This window comes from Dermochelys coriacea, chromosome 13, assembly GCF_009764565.3.
Source record: "Dermochelys coriacea isolate rDerCor1 chromosome 13, rDerCor1.pri.v4, whole genome shotgun sequence".
In the NCBI taxonomy this organism is placed as follows: domain Eukaryota; kingdom Metazoa; phylum Chordata; order Testudines; family Dermochelyidae; genus Dermochelys; species Dermochelys coriacea.
Window position 1 is genome coordinate 18047491 of NC_050080.1, and position 16183 is coordinate 18063673.

At 45.3% G+C, this 16183-nt stretch overlaps 1 protein-coding gene across 5 annotated transcripts in view; it reads left to right on the plus strand.

The window, feature by feature from the left end:
- The window catches only part of PREX1 (phosphatidylinositol-3,4,5-trisphosphate dependent Rac exchange factor 1), a 222185-nt gene that overhangs the window by 73410 nt on the left and 132592 nt on the right, over positions 1 to 16183 (plus strand). Inside the window, exon 1 of one of the 5 annotated variants that reach the window (XM_043495593.1) lies at positions 4740 to 4837. The exons of the other annotated variants lie outside the window; for them this stretch is intronic. Within the exon in view, the coding sequence (XP_043351528.1) occupies positions 4757 to 4837 (81 nt within the window). The 5' untranslated portion in view covers positions 4740 to 4756. Of the gene's footprint in view, positions 1 to 4739; positions 4838 to 16183 lie in introns of those variants that run through there. 5 annotated transcript variants of the gene reach the window in all.

Below are 16183 nucleotides of genomic sequence, written 5' to 3' on the forward strand. Positions count from 1 at the left end.
GAGGGGTGCAGGCTCTGCACGGCACTTACCTCAAGCAGCTCCCAGAAGCAGCGCCATGTCCCCTCTCCAGCTCCTATGTAGAGATGCAGCCAGGTGGCTCTGCACACCGCCCCATCCACAGGCACCACCCCCGCAGCTCCCATTGGCAGTGATTTCCAGCCAATGGGAGCTGGTGCTTGGGGTGGGGCAGCATACAGAGCCCCCTGGCCGCCCATATGCGTAGGAGCCGGAGGGGGGGGGACATGCCATTGCTTCCAGGAGCTGCATGGAGCCACAGCAGGTAGTAAGCCTGCCTTAGCCCCATAGTGCCCCTAGCCACACTGTTAATGGCCTCGTCAGCACTGCTGCCAGGATCCATTTTTGACTGGGTGTTCCAGTCAAAAACCAGACACCTGGCAGCCCTACCACTGATAATGTTACAGATAAGAGCTTGCCTATGTTTCCTGCATGTCACTACAGTTGGAGCTGGGAGGCAGAGGCCCAACCAGGTCTCTTCCACAGGACAGTATATTGTCTAATCTAGGTTTTGTTCAGTGTCTTCAGGGCTCTTCACTCAGCTTTCCAGATGTTCCCCCCCGCTGTCAGATGGCCCAAGAACTTCTTTACTAAATGCACCTGACTGAGTCCCTGCCCTCTGACTTTCAACAGAAGCCTATGGCCTTGCTTACGCTGGGGCTTTGTCTTAGTTACAGCCTTTTCTGACAAGTCATTGGTGAAGCTGCACCTGTGCAAACTTCTAGTCAAAGCCACTAGTTGCACCAGTACAGCTTACAAAAGCAGGGCAAGCACATTGGTGCCATTTGAGGCTTATAACAGTTTTCCCTGTGTACATGAGGAATTTACACCGGTACAGCCACACTGATGACTTGTGCCTAGCCACTGATGGCTGTAGTCAAAGCCAATCCCTGTGTAGGCCAGGCCTTAATTATGTCTCCAGAATTTCCCTATGGGAGAAACGGGAAGAATGAATTGGGCATTACTGACCCTTTGCATGCTGTCCTCTGTTCTTGCTCATGCAGTTCTAAAGTGGGACTCTTTCTAAATTCCAGAAGTCAGGTGTACACTATGAACAGGGTGTGGGGGAGAATAGGGAATAAATAGTAGGGAAGCCCCAGTAATTAGAGGCAAACAACAGTTTGTCAGGAATTCTAGAATTCTATCGTCTTTAAAGCCACTTAAGTCCCCTTTAAAAAAATTAAGTTTAAAAACAAACAGGCTGCCATTGTGACAGGAAGTCATACAAAGTTGGCCTGAAGTGAATAGGAAATTCTTGAGTGAATAGGGAAACCTGGGACCTGAAGGCTGTTTTCAGGCAAGTTTCCATGCTTGCAACATATTTACTAAGTGTAGGCTGAGCCTCCAGCCCTTAGGTTGCCCTTGGACAAGTCCCTTACTTAGGGCTAGTCTTCACTGGCAACCCTAAAGCACTGCCTCGGCAGTGCTTTAACATGGCTTGTGTGGTCGCGGCGCAGCGCTGGGAGAGAGCTCTTCCAGCACTCTAAAAACCCACTTCAACGAGAGGCGTAGCTCCCAGCGCTCGTGCACGGTTTACACTGGCTCTTTACTGCGCTGAAACTTGCTGCACTCAGGGGGGTGTTTTTTCACACCCCTGAGCAAGAAGGTTGCAGTGCTGTAAATTGCCAGTATAGGCAAACCCTTATGTACACTTACCATTCAGTTAACACTTTTTCCCTGTACACATCAGCAGTGGTTGGCCGCAAGATGTTATAGTAAAACCATTACGCCTCTGCATTTACATTACAGTCCAAAGGCTGGTCTACACTACTGTAAATAAGTGCAGACAAACCATGAGGCCTTATCTATATGGACTGGCCAAATCATTTGACTTTATCCAGACTAGGATTTAAAGGTGTGATGTTATCTAATTACCACCTTGTAAGATCTAGTCAAGACAAACCTTTCTAAACTCCCCCCCACCTTTAAACTTGAATAGTTTAACATGTTCTAAAGTAGAATTGCTTTGTATTGAATCGTGTTTTAGAAGGTGTTAGAAGAACTAATTCAATCTACTGTCACTCTTTTAATCCTAATCTAGACAAGGCTTTAGAACTGTGTTTAGCTGCAGTAGTGGTAAGAGCAGGTTGAAACAGAAGTAGGTTTCTCACCACATCAGACAAGTGTGGGGAGGAATTGTGTGGAAGCACTGCTTCTCCATGCAAGAGAATGGAGAAGGCCCTTAAATTGACCTGCATGATAATTGAGGTTGGAGAGCCAAATTGGGTGTGTTGTGTGCACAGACAACTAGTTAGGCCCCGTAACCTGTGCAAATGCACCCAATAGCAGAATCTATTTCTTACAAATCAGAAGGATGACCAGATGTCCCGTTTTTATAGGGACAGTCCCGTTTTTTGGGACTTTTTCTTATATAGGTGCCTATAACCCCTCACCCCCTGTCCCGTTTTTTTACAGTTGCTATCCTGTCACCCTACAAATCAGGATCTCACACTTAACAGCCAGTCTTATTTATTTTATTATATTGTATTTTTTAAAGTGAAATTGGTTACTGTTCAATTCAAAATGCTGATGAAAAGAAGGAGAATTAATTAAACTGGCAGGCCTTGAAAGTCCAGATTTATATAGGGAATTCTGAGCATCTCAGCAGATGCACCACAAGTCACTGGCAATCTCTGAGTGTTGCTTTTATTAAACTCTGGGGTCTTTTTTCCACTCTCAGTATCTTATTGCAAATAAAGTCTCTGCTCTGCTCTGTGTGAACCCTCAGTGACTGGCACTCAGCTGAATTCACAGATGCGGTTAGGACTCTTGCAAAGACTAAATTCAATCCAGTGTGTAAACTTGGTGGATGAAGTGTTAAATGAGCTATTTGCCTTGGACCAGGACACTGTCGTGGGAGACCTGGGCTTTGGCAGCACATTCATGAGTTTGTTCTGTGGGCTGGTAGGGAAGGAGCATGTGGGGAATGTAGTGCAGGCAGCCCTTGGGGTGGCTGAGGATGCTTGATAGTCTTGGGTGGAGAGCTCCCACAGTGACAGATAGGATGAATGGCAGGGGTGTCAGCTCCAAAGGGAACTCCTTGTGTGCATTTCTTGGCCAGAAATTAGGTGCTACTATTCAGCAGCTAATGAAAGGGCAGCTGAGGCAGGAAAATGGCAGCCTGAATGAATGGGCTGCTTAGTACAGCCAGTCAGTGCGTTGGCACATAGGCTGAATGGTCAATGTGCCTTTCTTAGCAGAGGCCATTCTTAAGACTTCATGTTTTGGGGTGCCAAAGCCATAATCCTACCTTCAAATCTAGGGTTGTCAAATAGCCTGTTTTCATAGTGGCTGTCCCAATTTCAGAGGCCTATCCTGGCAATAGGAGACTTAAACCACTGCTGAGCTATTCCTACCAGCAACGTGGATAGTACAGAGGAGGATAAAGCCAGCACACTGACTGGGGAAGAGCACTGGCTGCAGAAACGCTAGCCCAGGGAGGAATCTCAGGCCCTGATTCTCATCTCACACTGGTGAAACTCAGTTGCCATCACATGAAGGAAAGAAAACTTGGTGTGTGTGTGAGATCAGAATCTGCCCCTGAGGCTTTACTGAAGTATTTTGTGAGTAACATGCATTGTAATGTAAATATGAAAAATGAGGTTATAGGAAAGCGGGGGAAAGAGGTCACTCTGGAATGGAGGAGGGCCTGGAAATATTAGGGAAACCCCTCTTCCCTCATCCCTCCTGGAACCTGATCATATTCAGATTCACATCATAGCATAGCCCTCATGCCAAGGGCAGTGGAGGAAAATGCCCATGATTGGGCACTAAACACAAAAGGCCCTTAATCACTCTGACTGAACAATAAATAACCACCATCAGAGCCAGCTAAATTTTTTCCATAGAGCTGGCTGAAAACTGAAATCTGCCAATTATTTTGCACAGGACATATTGTAAAAACATTTTTTTCCCAAAATATCCAGTGAAAATTTGTTAGTGTGCCCATGAAAGACCAAAACTGAAAACCGAAAATATTTAACTTTTCAAAAATGATTTTGGTTTCTTCTGTTCAAAAGATTTTGACCCAAATAAAAATGTTCTGGAAAAATTTCCATTTTGGTCAAAAAGCCATATTTTGTCAATAAAATTTGACCAGCTCTTTTAATATATTTATTGACCTCTTTCTATCCCCAGTACAGAAAGTACACACAAATACCTTGAGGACATGGTTAGAGCTGCATTTGAGGGTACATTTACCGCAGTAGCAAGCCACATGTGTAGCATGTTCTCATAAATTAGGCACACAAATGCTTGCACATTTTTAACACATGCCTATGCATATACAGCACAAGGCCTTTAAGCCATGGGGTCTAGACTGCCTGCGGTGAGGATGACCTCTTCATACAATCTGTGTTATGGCAGATGGAACCCCAAACATCCTGAGGGATACCAAGGATGGAACTAATATGCCCTGCTAAATGTTTGAATGTAGTCTGAGGCAACGGGAATGCTGGGGAGGGCAGCCGGCTTGCTGGTGCATTTCAGGTAGTGGTGTGCATTGCATGCCCAGGGAAGCCCTGAATATGATTTCCAACTGGCTGTGCCTTCAGGACCATTCTGTCCGGTCCCCAAATGCACATGTAGAATTGCATGCCTTATTATAAGTGTCCCGGCCCACCACAGCTTTCAGGTCAGGTTACACTAGCAAGTTTCTTAACTTCCCCATTATGTTTAAAACATAATGGTGTGATTCTTTGCCCTGATTCAGAGGAAGTGGGCATTGGAGGCTGTGTGTGATATGATTGTGTTCTGCAAGAACATGTGTGCAAGGAAGAAATGCTGCAATGAGAAGGAGTCAGCAAGACAAAACAAATGTATGGTAAGGGGAACTATGAAACCTAGCTTTTTGGGGGTGTGGGGCAGCAGATATTTAGATTGTGCTCTTGTCTAGCTCTCTGATCAGGCAAAATGACACACTGTTTCCTGTTTGTTTTGGGAGGCATGGGACAGCTTTCTGAATTTGGGTCTCGGTAAGCACCTCAAATTGTAGATGATTCTCTGAACAATCCAAACTTCTTAAATCTGTAAAACTGGGCAGGAAATCTCACAGGAACAAGCTTTCTTGTGAGATATTCTGGTGTGTTCTGTGAGCTGGAGAACCCTGTAGATGAGCTTGTCTCTCACAGCATTTTGATGCTTGCTTTTTTATATGGAATTTAGGGATGCAAAGGCAGCTGTGAAAAGAGGAAAAAAACAATCTGCGCAATTCACCCCAGGAAGATTTTTGGATTGGTTCAGAAATTGGGGCCACATTTCACAGTGTTGTGAGAATTTTATGCTGCCTATTTGTCCAACTCTGCATTATTTTCATTGACCACATTATTCTTGTGGAAGTGCAGGCTGCTGACATGCACAGGCATCTTCCAGTCTGTGGTGCAGGGTCCTTGCACCAAGAGGTAAATAAAGGGCTGACTTTTGTTATAGTGATTTCCATATCACTCTGCCCCACTGCACTCAAATGGCTAACTGTCCCCCGGAAGGCGAGATCTGAGACACTGCTGTGTTGGGTTTAGTAAAGAATGCAGCTTAGTTCAATGACTGCACTAGCATCAGGCAGTTTTTCATTAGTGAACGGTTTGTTCCTGTTAATGACATCAAATGTGGCTTTGTGGCTTGCGAGTCTTGTTCTTTTAATTCCTTTTTTAAAACCTGCATATAAAATTATTATTGTTATATGCAGGATTTGCTGGAAAACTTATTTGCTGGAAAACTAAATCACCTCCAGGCCAGATTTTGAGAGGTGCAATTTTGCGTGTGGCCTGAGTCACATGCATGCAAGTCCCAGGATCTGCATGCACAACTCACAACTTGGGTGTGAGTTCAGAAGTTATGAGTATGCAAAACTGAGCCTTTTAAAATCTGGCCCTTTATTTTCTAACTCTGAAACTATAAAGAGATTATGTTTCTTTTAAAGATGATTTACATTAACAGCTTTATTGACAATTGAGTTTTAGTTAAACACAGAAGACTTCCTGTCTTCATTCTCTAGAAATGGAAGTACCAGTCCTGAACCCTGCCTTCGTTGCAATCAATGGCAAAACTCCCAATTGACTTCAGAGGAGCCAGGCTTTCACCGTGGGTGTGTTGGAATAGTGAGTGGAATGAGGAGGCATCAGTGTTTGAAGAAGGGAAAGGGCTTGTTAAGCTCTACCTAAGTTTTTACCTTATTTAGAGACAAAGATGTGATTTGATGGTCTTATCACCAGCCTGGGAATCAGAAACTTCCTATGTCTGGTACTGACTCCATGTGTGACCTTGAGCAAGTCTATTAAGCTTTCCTCGTCTGCAAAATGGAGATTACTACTACTTGCCTCACAGGGGTGTTATAGGGCTTACTGAAGTCAGTATTTGTAAAGCACTCCATTATGTGTATCTGCCCTTGGCTCCTACAGGCTTTGATTATTTGTCAATGGCCTGCCTATCGCAGCTTGTAATTCAGGGTTGATCTTCTGAGGAGGAAAAGAAACAATCCCACATAAATATATTGATAATTTCAGGTGAACACACTTACCGTAATGGGCACAAGCAAGGCTGGACATTTCTATGACAGGATATACTATATCCTATTTCTAGAAGTAGCTTAGAAATTAGTTCTATGTTGAATGGTGACATCTGATCACAGCAATGGATGGGTCAGACCCTGTAGCAGTAGTTGTGCTGCTTGTGAGCACCTCCTGCTGGCTAGATGTTGGGTCAAGAACAACAAATGAGTGCTGTCCTTAGTGCCAGGCCTAGAGGAATGGTGGGGAACTTCAGCTGAAGTTTGCCGCAGTAATTGCCATGAAAGTGAGCAAATCTGTGCTGGGATTGAGAGCCGAGAACCCTGTCACAGGGACCAGTGGTTTGCAAAATAAATATGAAAAAGCAAATAAAACAGAAATATTTCACTGTACATTGAAATCTTTCAGACTAGCTGTTTGACTTGGCCAAAGTTGCACCTTAAGAAAAAACAACAACACAGTTAACTCTTTCTGTCCTCATTTCCAGCCAAATAAAGGGAGGGGGAAGCGGGAACTTTCAGACAAATTGTTGCATTTGTAAGCAAGCTGTAGAAGGGAGTATTAATTTAAACTCAGACACTCCTTCCTCCCTGAAGACCCTAACTAAGGATCCGATGTTGGGTTCCCTGAATTCAGTGGGCGCAGGATAAGCCACTATATTGTTAGCTTTTAGGGGGATTTTGATACGTGTCTTTCTCTGGATTCAGTTTCTTTTCCATTTATCCTGAGCAGGTTAATCCTGCTGCTGACAGACACGCATGCACTAACTGCTTGTTTTATGAGGTGGAAGAATACACAGCAGGGAAAGCCCAACATGCATTTTGCTTTTTGAAAGCAGCCCAAAGTGTATTAACTGCACACTCTCCGGGGCATAGAAGGGGAGGGGAGAGAGTTTATCTCCCAGATGCCAGGGCAGGCAGCCTATCCTGCCTTCCATATAGATAGTTTGGGACTGTTCTAATCCTATCACGCCTCCTGGGACTCTCTGGCATCATTCCGGCTTTTGCCCTTTTCACCAGATCACAGATTTTTCCGTATGTCTGCACTTCTCGGAAATTGCTCACAGGCCCACAGAGAAACAGCTTCTCGTGTTAGGCTCTGATGGTGAGAATCCCAGCTTGTCATAGCCCTTTGTGGGGTTTGTGCTGCCTCCAAAGAAAGCTGAGCTCCCCGCTGTCACAGCACGGCCGCTTAGCAAAGTTCTCCTGGCAGAATATTTGAAGCGCCAAAGACCAGAAGTTATAACATTTGTGTTCAGTACTGGAACTCTGGTCGCCAGCTTTGAAGGGACTTTTCAAATATCCCAGAAGTCTTTATAACCCTTGGTAGTGAACTGACAGATGCTGTGCCATGCTGACATGATTCTGAGGAGAACTAACTAGAGGGGCTGCTGTTACTGAAGAGATTTATGTGAGGATGGGCTAGTTCAGAAACATTAACTCCACCAATGTAAGTTCCATAGATACATTCCTGCACCACTGTTCAGAATGTATATGGGGAGCAGAGGGTTGTTAACTTCAGTCATTAACACTTGCTATTTTAACTCTGGTGCCCCATATACCTTCATTGGAATTCAGCAGATTGTTTGAAGTGGATTCATGGCAACTGTTGCCAAATTCTAAGACCAGCTCTCTGGCTGTAGAGGGCATGTACAGACTCTGAGGCTATCCTCTCTATATCAACACTAAAGTTTGGCTAACAAGAACTCCTTGCATGGGTAATTGTGTCCTGGGGGAAATCCCTCCAGATGGAAATGTCTGCTCCAGTTTAAAATTTTTCTTAGTTCCTTTTTAGCTTTGTAATACAGCAGTTCAAAAAATACAACAGAAACAGCGCCCTGTGTTCCATCATTTTATCTTTCTGGGTCCTTTTAAAATCTAGTACAAAGATCAAAATACAGAACTGGTGGCCTGGTTTTTTTGTGTACCATAAAGGTGACCGTAGAACAGTACAGTAGTTGCACATGCAAAGTAGATGCACAAATGCAGATGCATTTTGTGTGGGCAATTGGGTGCCTGACTCCTAAATGTTACCTTTTGGGCTTGCAAATGATAGAGCACACAAAACTGTGAATGCAGCTCATTACATATTTGCATACACACAAATAAAGACCAGGGTGAGTCCTCCTTGAAAAAATGGCTCATATAGAGTATGCCCCACAGCAGCATCTCAATATTAAGTTCCAGTTTGGAACCTAAGCTACTTCAGTGACCCTCTAACCATATGATAATTAGATCTGAGCAAAATGTTCCTAATGAAATACAAAACCAGGTGAATGTGCTCCGTTTAGGATTTTGTTACATGCTTAAAACATAGACCTGGTTTGTGGGTTCATAAGACTCTGGAGCAAGCCTGCGTTGAACAATGACTGTGCATAGAAACTGTGTAAACTTGGTGGTAAAACTGGTGGAAACATACAGAATCTCACCTGTTTCAACTAACTCTGAGCTTTCCTCTGCATTTGAAAATCCAAGTGAAACTCAGGGTGTGGGAATCTGAAGACCGAAGGCCAGAGTCTCAGCTGTGTAATTTGGTTTTGCCGAAGTGGGGCTACGGTTAATTACCTCAGCTGAGCGTCTGGCCCTTATGTTTGCATGAACCCCTGAACAACTTTTCTTCAGCTTTGAAAAGACCGGGGAGTAAGAGCTTCTTGGAGGCAGAGCACAATGTCTGCAAGGATAGGCTGGGCTCTTTCACGGATTTCTGCAGGTTTTCATCTGGCCCACTGGTTTATTTCTGTTCAGCAGAAATGACTCTTCCACATTGTGGGAAGACCCAGGAGGATGAAATCCTGCCCCCACTGAAATCAATGTGAAAACCCCATTGACTTCAAGGGGATAGGATTTTACCCTAAAAAAATTTCAGACTTCCCTGTGCAGTATTTGATATTCTGACTAAGAAAGAATCACTAGGAAGAGAAAGAGCAGAGGGAGAGAGAGAGAGATGTTGGAGACAGTCCCCATCATCTCAGTTCTTTAGTTAGGTCAGAAGTCAGCAACATCTTTGCAATCAGAACATAAACTCAAGCGGGTCCAACAGTTTGGTATGTGTCAGTTTAACATCTGGACACTGGTGTGTGTGTGGGTCCTTCTCCAAACCTATCTTTGGCACCTTTTGATGTTTGTGGACACTCTGATGCTTGAACCTTCCCCTGGAGAATTGAGTAATGTAACATATATTGGAAAATGGCTCTGAATTTCTTGGTACTGATGGGCTCTGTTTAACTGAACAAAATTCAGTGGGCTAGAATTGGCTTTAGTCTGCAGCCCCCTTTCAGGTATGGGTTCAGTAAGAGTTTAGGTAATATGGGTCACCTCCTGAGATCTTTACGCAGTGTTTACTCAGCCCTTACTCCCACTGAAATCAGAGTAAAGGCTGAATAAACACTGAGTAAGGCCCTCAGGATTTGGCAAACTCCCACTGAAGTCAGAGTAAAGGCTGAATAAACACCGAGTAAGGCCCTCAGGATTTGGCAAACTCCCACTGAAGTCAGAGTAAAGGCTGAATAAACACCGAGTAAGGCCCTCAGGATTTGGCCCTATGGTGTCATAAACCACCTAAAAGAGGGATAGAATACAATGCACCTTTCATGTAAACGGCACCCTAAAGCACTTTGCAGAGTTAAGTGATGCAGCAAAAAGATCAAAATAAACAAATGATAGAAGCATAGGGAGAGAGAAATTAAGAGGCCTTGGAAAGGGACAGCAGTTGTATGGAATTTTCAAAGGAGCCTAGGGAAGTTAGGCACACAGCCTCCTTTGAAAATACCAGCTGGTATGTTTTCACGCGAGATCAGAAATGACCTGGAGTAGCAATGAGATGGAGATATAGGAAGGTTAACCCAGATGGCAGGAGAAGGAGAAGACTCTTTCACCAAAGTGGTGAGATTACGTGTAGGGGTTTGAGTGAGTGATGTTAGACTGGTGGGGAGGGGAGGGACATGAGGTATGCTGGAGCATGCCCATGAAGGGTTTTAAAAATGAAGGTGGCAATTTTCAAAATGAATGGAAAGCCCTTAGTGCTACCTGAGGATGGGATTGCTCTGCCCTCGCTTCTTTGTACATTGAAGAACGTGGGCAGCAGCAGCAGTCTACAGACACTGCAGCCTGTGGAGCTGTGACTTGGAGAAGCCAAGTGGAAGCTGCAGTGCAAAGGCAGGAGGTGGTGACAGCCAAGAGGATTTCAGTAGAGGTCATGGCAAAGGTACAGAAGTGGCAATAAGCTGGTTTGCAGCTACAACCGTCTGTCACTTCAAGAAGTAGTCTTTATCATTTAAATGAAAACAATCTCTCCATAAGAAAGGAATCTCTCCCTCTCTCTGCAATTTTCAGAGTAGCAGCCGTGTTAGTCTGTATTCGCAAAAAGAAAAGGAGTACCCGTGGCACCTTAGAGACTAACAAATTTATTAGAGCATAAGCTTTCGTGAGCTACAGCTCAAGCTGTAGCTCACGAAAGCTTATGCTCTAATAAATTTGTTAGTCTCTAAGGTGCCACGGGTACTCCTTTTCTTTTTTTCTCTCTGCAGTGTCAGACAGGCCACATGTTGCTCTTACTCCCCATTTCTTTGCTATCAAGGCATGAATGGCTTTTGTTCACTTTTGCAGATTTCAGGTGTAAACATTAGTATAATGGAAATGTAGACACAAGCTGGGTCCTTTCCAAACCTGCTCTGTAAATGATTTTCCCCAGGAAGCTATGCTAGGTGAGGTCACAAAATTCACATGTCCTAGATCCAGAACGGGGCTCTACTGAGAATGTCCATGTGTATGCATATTCATGTTGCAGGCATCACACTCCCAGTTGCTGCTTGCAGAGCCACAGTGCTGTCACCCATACATGCTGAGAGACACTGGCTCATGGGCTGAGCTGATTCTCTTACATTTCACTAGTTGCCCTGGAATTTTGTACATGCACAAACTATGAGATTGGTACCATCCAGGCAAGCCAGCATTGGCTACGTAATGACTTGCTGACACAATCCAGACACGTCAGCTGAGATTTACAATTGAGCCTAAGGGAGTAAAATGGGATTTGAGTGCCTAACTCCCTTGACCTCCACTGAAAATCCCAGCCCTATGTAATACCTATATTTTGCAATCCTTTTTATTACCTTCTGTTTCAGAGTAGCAGCCGTGTTAGTCTGTATTCGCAAAAAGAAAAGGAGTACTTGTGGCACCTTAGAGACTAACAAATTTATTTGAGCATAAGCTTTCGTGAGCTACTGACTCACGTGATTCTTTCGTGACTGAATGCATCCGATGAAGTGAGCTGTAGCTCACGAAAGCTTATGCTCAAATAAATTTGTTAGTCTCTAAGGTGCCACAAGTACTCCTTTTCTTTCTGCAATTACCTTCTGTGTTATACAGCATGATACCCACTTACAGTTAGACACGTTAGAAACATCAGTCGTCCATTTTAATATTCGGGTGGTCCTTTTGATGCAGGATTAGTTAAGGGAAAGGATAAATGTCATGCTATCAAGGATTTGGCTTGTGTAAGCAGCAGCCACTTCTCACTTCCAAAATATAAAGAAATAACCCTTCAGTTTATTCATACACTTCTGGATTTTAAACAGCTGTTCTTTTCCACAGTGCACACAGCCCTCATTGGGATTCCCCTTATATTGCGTTAAAAAGTGGAAGCACAAGGTTTTTTGTAGCCAGTGTCTGGGCTTAATTCATATTTATCAGATTGCCAGTACCAGTGTGTTTTGTAATACATATAGACACAGTTATTTTTTACCTATCTGAGGAGGTAAGCCTGACTTGACAGGTCTCCGGGGAACCCTAGCAGTATTCACTGTACTTCTCCCTGTGTTTGTTCGGAGAGGCAGCTGTTGCCTCTGGCGTTTGTTTTCTAGTGGTCTATCCAGTTCCACAGGAGGGCTACCTTTTAAAAATGTTCACACAGCCTTTCATAGGAGCAGATGATTTGTTCCTTAGGTTGCTCTTAGGGTTGCCAACTTTCTACTCAACACAAAAACGAACCATTGCCCTGCTCCCTCCTCATCCCTTCTCCAAGGCCCTGCCCCTACTCACTCCATCCCCCCCTCCCTCTGTTGCTCCATCTTCCCACCCTAACTCACTCGCTCATTTTCACTGGGCTGGCTCAGGGGGTTGGGATGCAGTAGGTGATGAGGGCTCCAGCTGGGGGTGCAGGCTCTGGGATGGGGCCAGAAATGAGGAGTTCAGGGTGTGGGAGGGGGCTTTGGTTTGGGATGCGGGGGGGGAGGGCTTTGGCTCCATATGAGGGTGCAGGCTGAGGCCAGGGATGAGGGGTTTGGTGTATGGGAGGGGGCTCTGGGCTGAGGCAGGGAGTTGGGGTGTGGGAGGGAGTACTGGCTCTGGGCTGGGGGTATGGGCTCAGGTGTGAGGCCGGGGATGAGGAATTTGGAGTGCAGGAGGGGGCTTTGGGCTGGGGCAGGGGGTTGGGATGCAGGAGGGGGCTCTGGGATGGGGCTCAGAGGTTCGGTGTGAAGGAGGGGGCTCTGGGCTGGGGCTGAGAGGTTCGGTGTGCAGGAGAGGCTCTGGGCTGGGGCAGGGGGGTTGGGATGCAGGAGAGGGCTTTGGGCTGGGGCTAAGAGGTTCGGTGTGCAGGAGAGGGCTCTGGGCTGGGGCAGGGGGTTGGGATGCAGGAGAGGGCTTTGGGCTGGGGCTCAGAAGTTTGGTGTGCAGGAGGGGGCTTTGGGCTGGGGCTGAGAGGTTTGGTGTGCAGGAGAGGGCTCTGGGCCGGGGCAGGGGGTTGGGATGCAGCGGGCGGGGAGGTGATGGCTCCGGCTGGGGGTGCAGACTCTGGGGTGGGGCTGGGGATGAGGGGTTTTAGGTGCAGGATGGTGCTCTGGGCTGGGATCGAGGGGTTTGGAGGGTGGGAGGGGGATCAGGACTGGGGCAGGCGATTGGGGTACAGGAGGGGGTCAGAGGTGCAGGCTCTGGGTGATGCTTACCTCAAGCAGTTCCCAAAAGCAGCGGTATGTCCCCACTCCAGCTCCTACGGGAAGGTGCAGCCAGGCAGCAATGTATGCTGCCCCATCCGCAGGTACCGCCCCTGCAGCTCCCATTGACTGTGGTTCTCAGCTAATGGGAGCTGCAGAGGTGGCGCTTGCAGTGGGGGCAGCATGCCAGAGCCCCCTGCCTGCCCCTATGCATAGAAATTGGAGGGGAGACATGCTGCTGCTTCCGGGAGCCACGCAGAGCCATGGCAGGCACAGAGCCTGCCTTAGCCCCATTGCGCCGCCGACCAGACTTTTAATAGCCTGGTCAGCAGTGCTGATCGGAGCTGCCAGGGTCTCTTTTTGACCTGACATTCCAGTCGAAAACCAGACACCTGGTAACCCTATTTGCGCTAACGTCCATGTTCTTAAAATGTGCAAGAGGTTCATAATAGAGGAGACAAAGAGTGTACATTAGCAAGAAAGAGACAACGTCCTTCTGGGTAGAATTCTGCACATATCACAGAGATCTTCTTACATGCCTGCAAAGGATGGTGAAATGTACAGCACAAAGCACAAGTGATTATTACTATTAATCCGTCTCATCACATGTCTAACAAAGCCCAGTGTTATGCTGGTGCTTTTACATTTGAAGAAAAAGTGCCCTTTTGAAAACACTGTATAGAAAAGCTGATTTGATATTCTACTGAGAAAAAAGCAGTAATGCCGGTCCTCAGTTCAGAGATCCAGGCACTGTCTGGGCTATTGCAGGGTTGTTTTTTTTAATAGTACATAGCTTTTATTCTACTTCTTCTTCTTTATCATTTCCAGGTCATTAACATTTCAGTTCCTCAGTTCAGCAGTCAGTAATTCTGCAATTAACACAATAAATCACTGCAGTATAATCTGCAATATAAGAGGCATGATAGTAAATTATAATAATAAATAGTTTTGATCTCACACCAGTTTTACATTGGTGTAATTTCATTGACATCAGTGGAGTTGCTCCTGATTTACTGGTGTAAATGGAGTTGCACCCATGTAAAACCTGTATATGTGAAAATTGAATCAAACCCAGTATCTTACATTGGTATACTGGCTTTCATCCTGAAGTAGCCCAAATAGTTTTACAAACCATACCGTCTACATATAGACAGAATCACTTTATTCATTACTAAAATCCAGCTTCCTCTTGGGTGGAACTCAGTAGCTTTTTAACAGCACACAACACTATGGAAAAGTTTGGAAATGACAAAGAGGAGAACAATTCCATCTCCAATTGAAATTACTTGATTCCTGATTGAATATGACTGGGAACTGTAGCAGAGTTTCTTTCATAAAAGTTCTGTCTTTAGGTGGTTTTCAATTTGCTTAGAAAGAAATACCCAAAGACCTGGTTTTCGTCAGACCTATATATTTAGTTTGAATGTGCTAATATGAAAATATGTCTCATATCAGATTGAAATGTTTGGAAATAGCCCCAGTGCAGTCATTGTTTAAATTATCCTGAGATTATTTACTATGTTGTGGTTGAGACTTAAGTGCAGATCTGTATGTGAGTGTTTGTCACATGGAGGATGAAGGATGTTCATGTTTCCTGTAATTTCTGCAGGGTGATTGGTTATGATTTGTGCATCTAATCCACACTAGAAGAATGTGAGCACTCTGCTGAGGCTCAGGGCTAGCTGTTAAGCAGCTTGAACTAGGATGCACCTGCATTCAAAACCCAGATTTCACCAAATGTTCATTTGAAACCATCCAAATATTTTAATATATCCATGTTCCCAAAGAGGTTGTGAGCAACCGCATTGAAGACAATTGAGTTATAACAGTGTCAATTTGGTGTCCCAATTGATCCGAAGCGCTGACCCAAGGGCAGTGGCAATGCTCACCGAAGCAATGAGAAGAGAAAGGAGGTGTTGTACATTCAAATACAGGGTCTTTATGGGAATGAGAAGTTATTTCCAGCATTGCCAGGGCCAGATTAAGGTATAGAAACCGCAGGCCTGTGATGAGGGCTCCACTTTCTGAAGGCACATGATATCTCAGCTTTCATTTGAAAAATGTGTTTCTGTTTCCTCATAGATGCAAAGAAAAGCTTGAAATGTGACCTGCACCAGAGGGGATACGTGGGGGGAGGGGCGGGCAGGGTCGCACCTTCGCCAGCTCCCCCCCCCATTTGCTGCTTGGCTTGTACTGAGCATGCTCACATGGACTAAGCATGCTCAGTAACACTGCTGAAGCCAGCTACCCTCACTCCGGCCCCTCACTATTGGCAGGGCATGGGTCGCTCCTGCCTGAGTGTAGCTGATGCATGTCTGAGTTTGCAGAAGCCTGAAACAATAGCTCCAGGAAGTGTGAACTTTATCTTAACTCTGAAATTTGCTCATCTCCCCCCACCCCCACAGCTGGAGTGGGGCCATGAGGAGGCATAAGGAGTTGGCTAGGATGCTGGGTTGCCTTAATTCAAACCTGAGTATTACCAAAGTTAAAAAATAGTCTGTCAAATATCAATCCAAGCCAATACATGGCATCAGCTACCTGTCTAGGGAACAGGCTTCATAATACTGCACTTTCAGATACTGTTAATTGCTGATTTGGTGGTGGACTGTCCCATGCTGTTTGGCTGTTTCTGTTCCCTTTTTCATTTCTCTCTGAGTTATACCCAGCCTCTCTTCCTTGTATTTGCTTGGAAATCTCTTTCTATTCCTGAACATTTGAGGAAGTATGCTTTGAA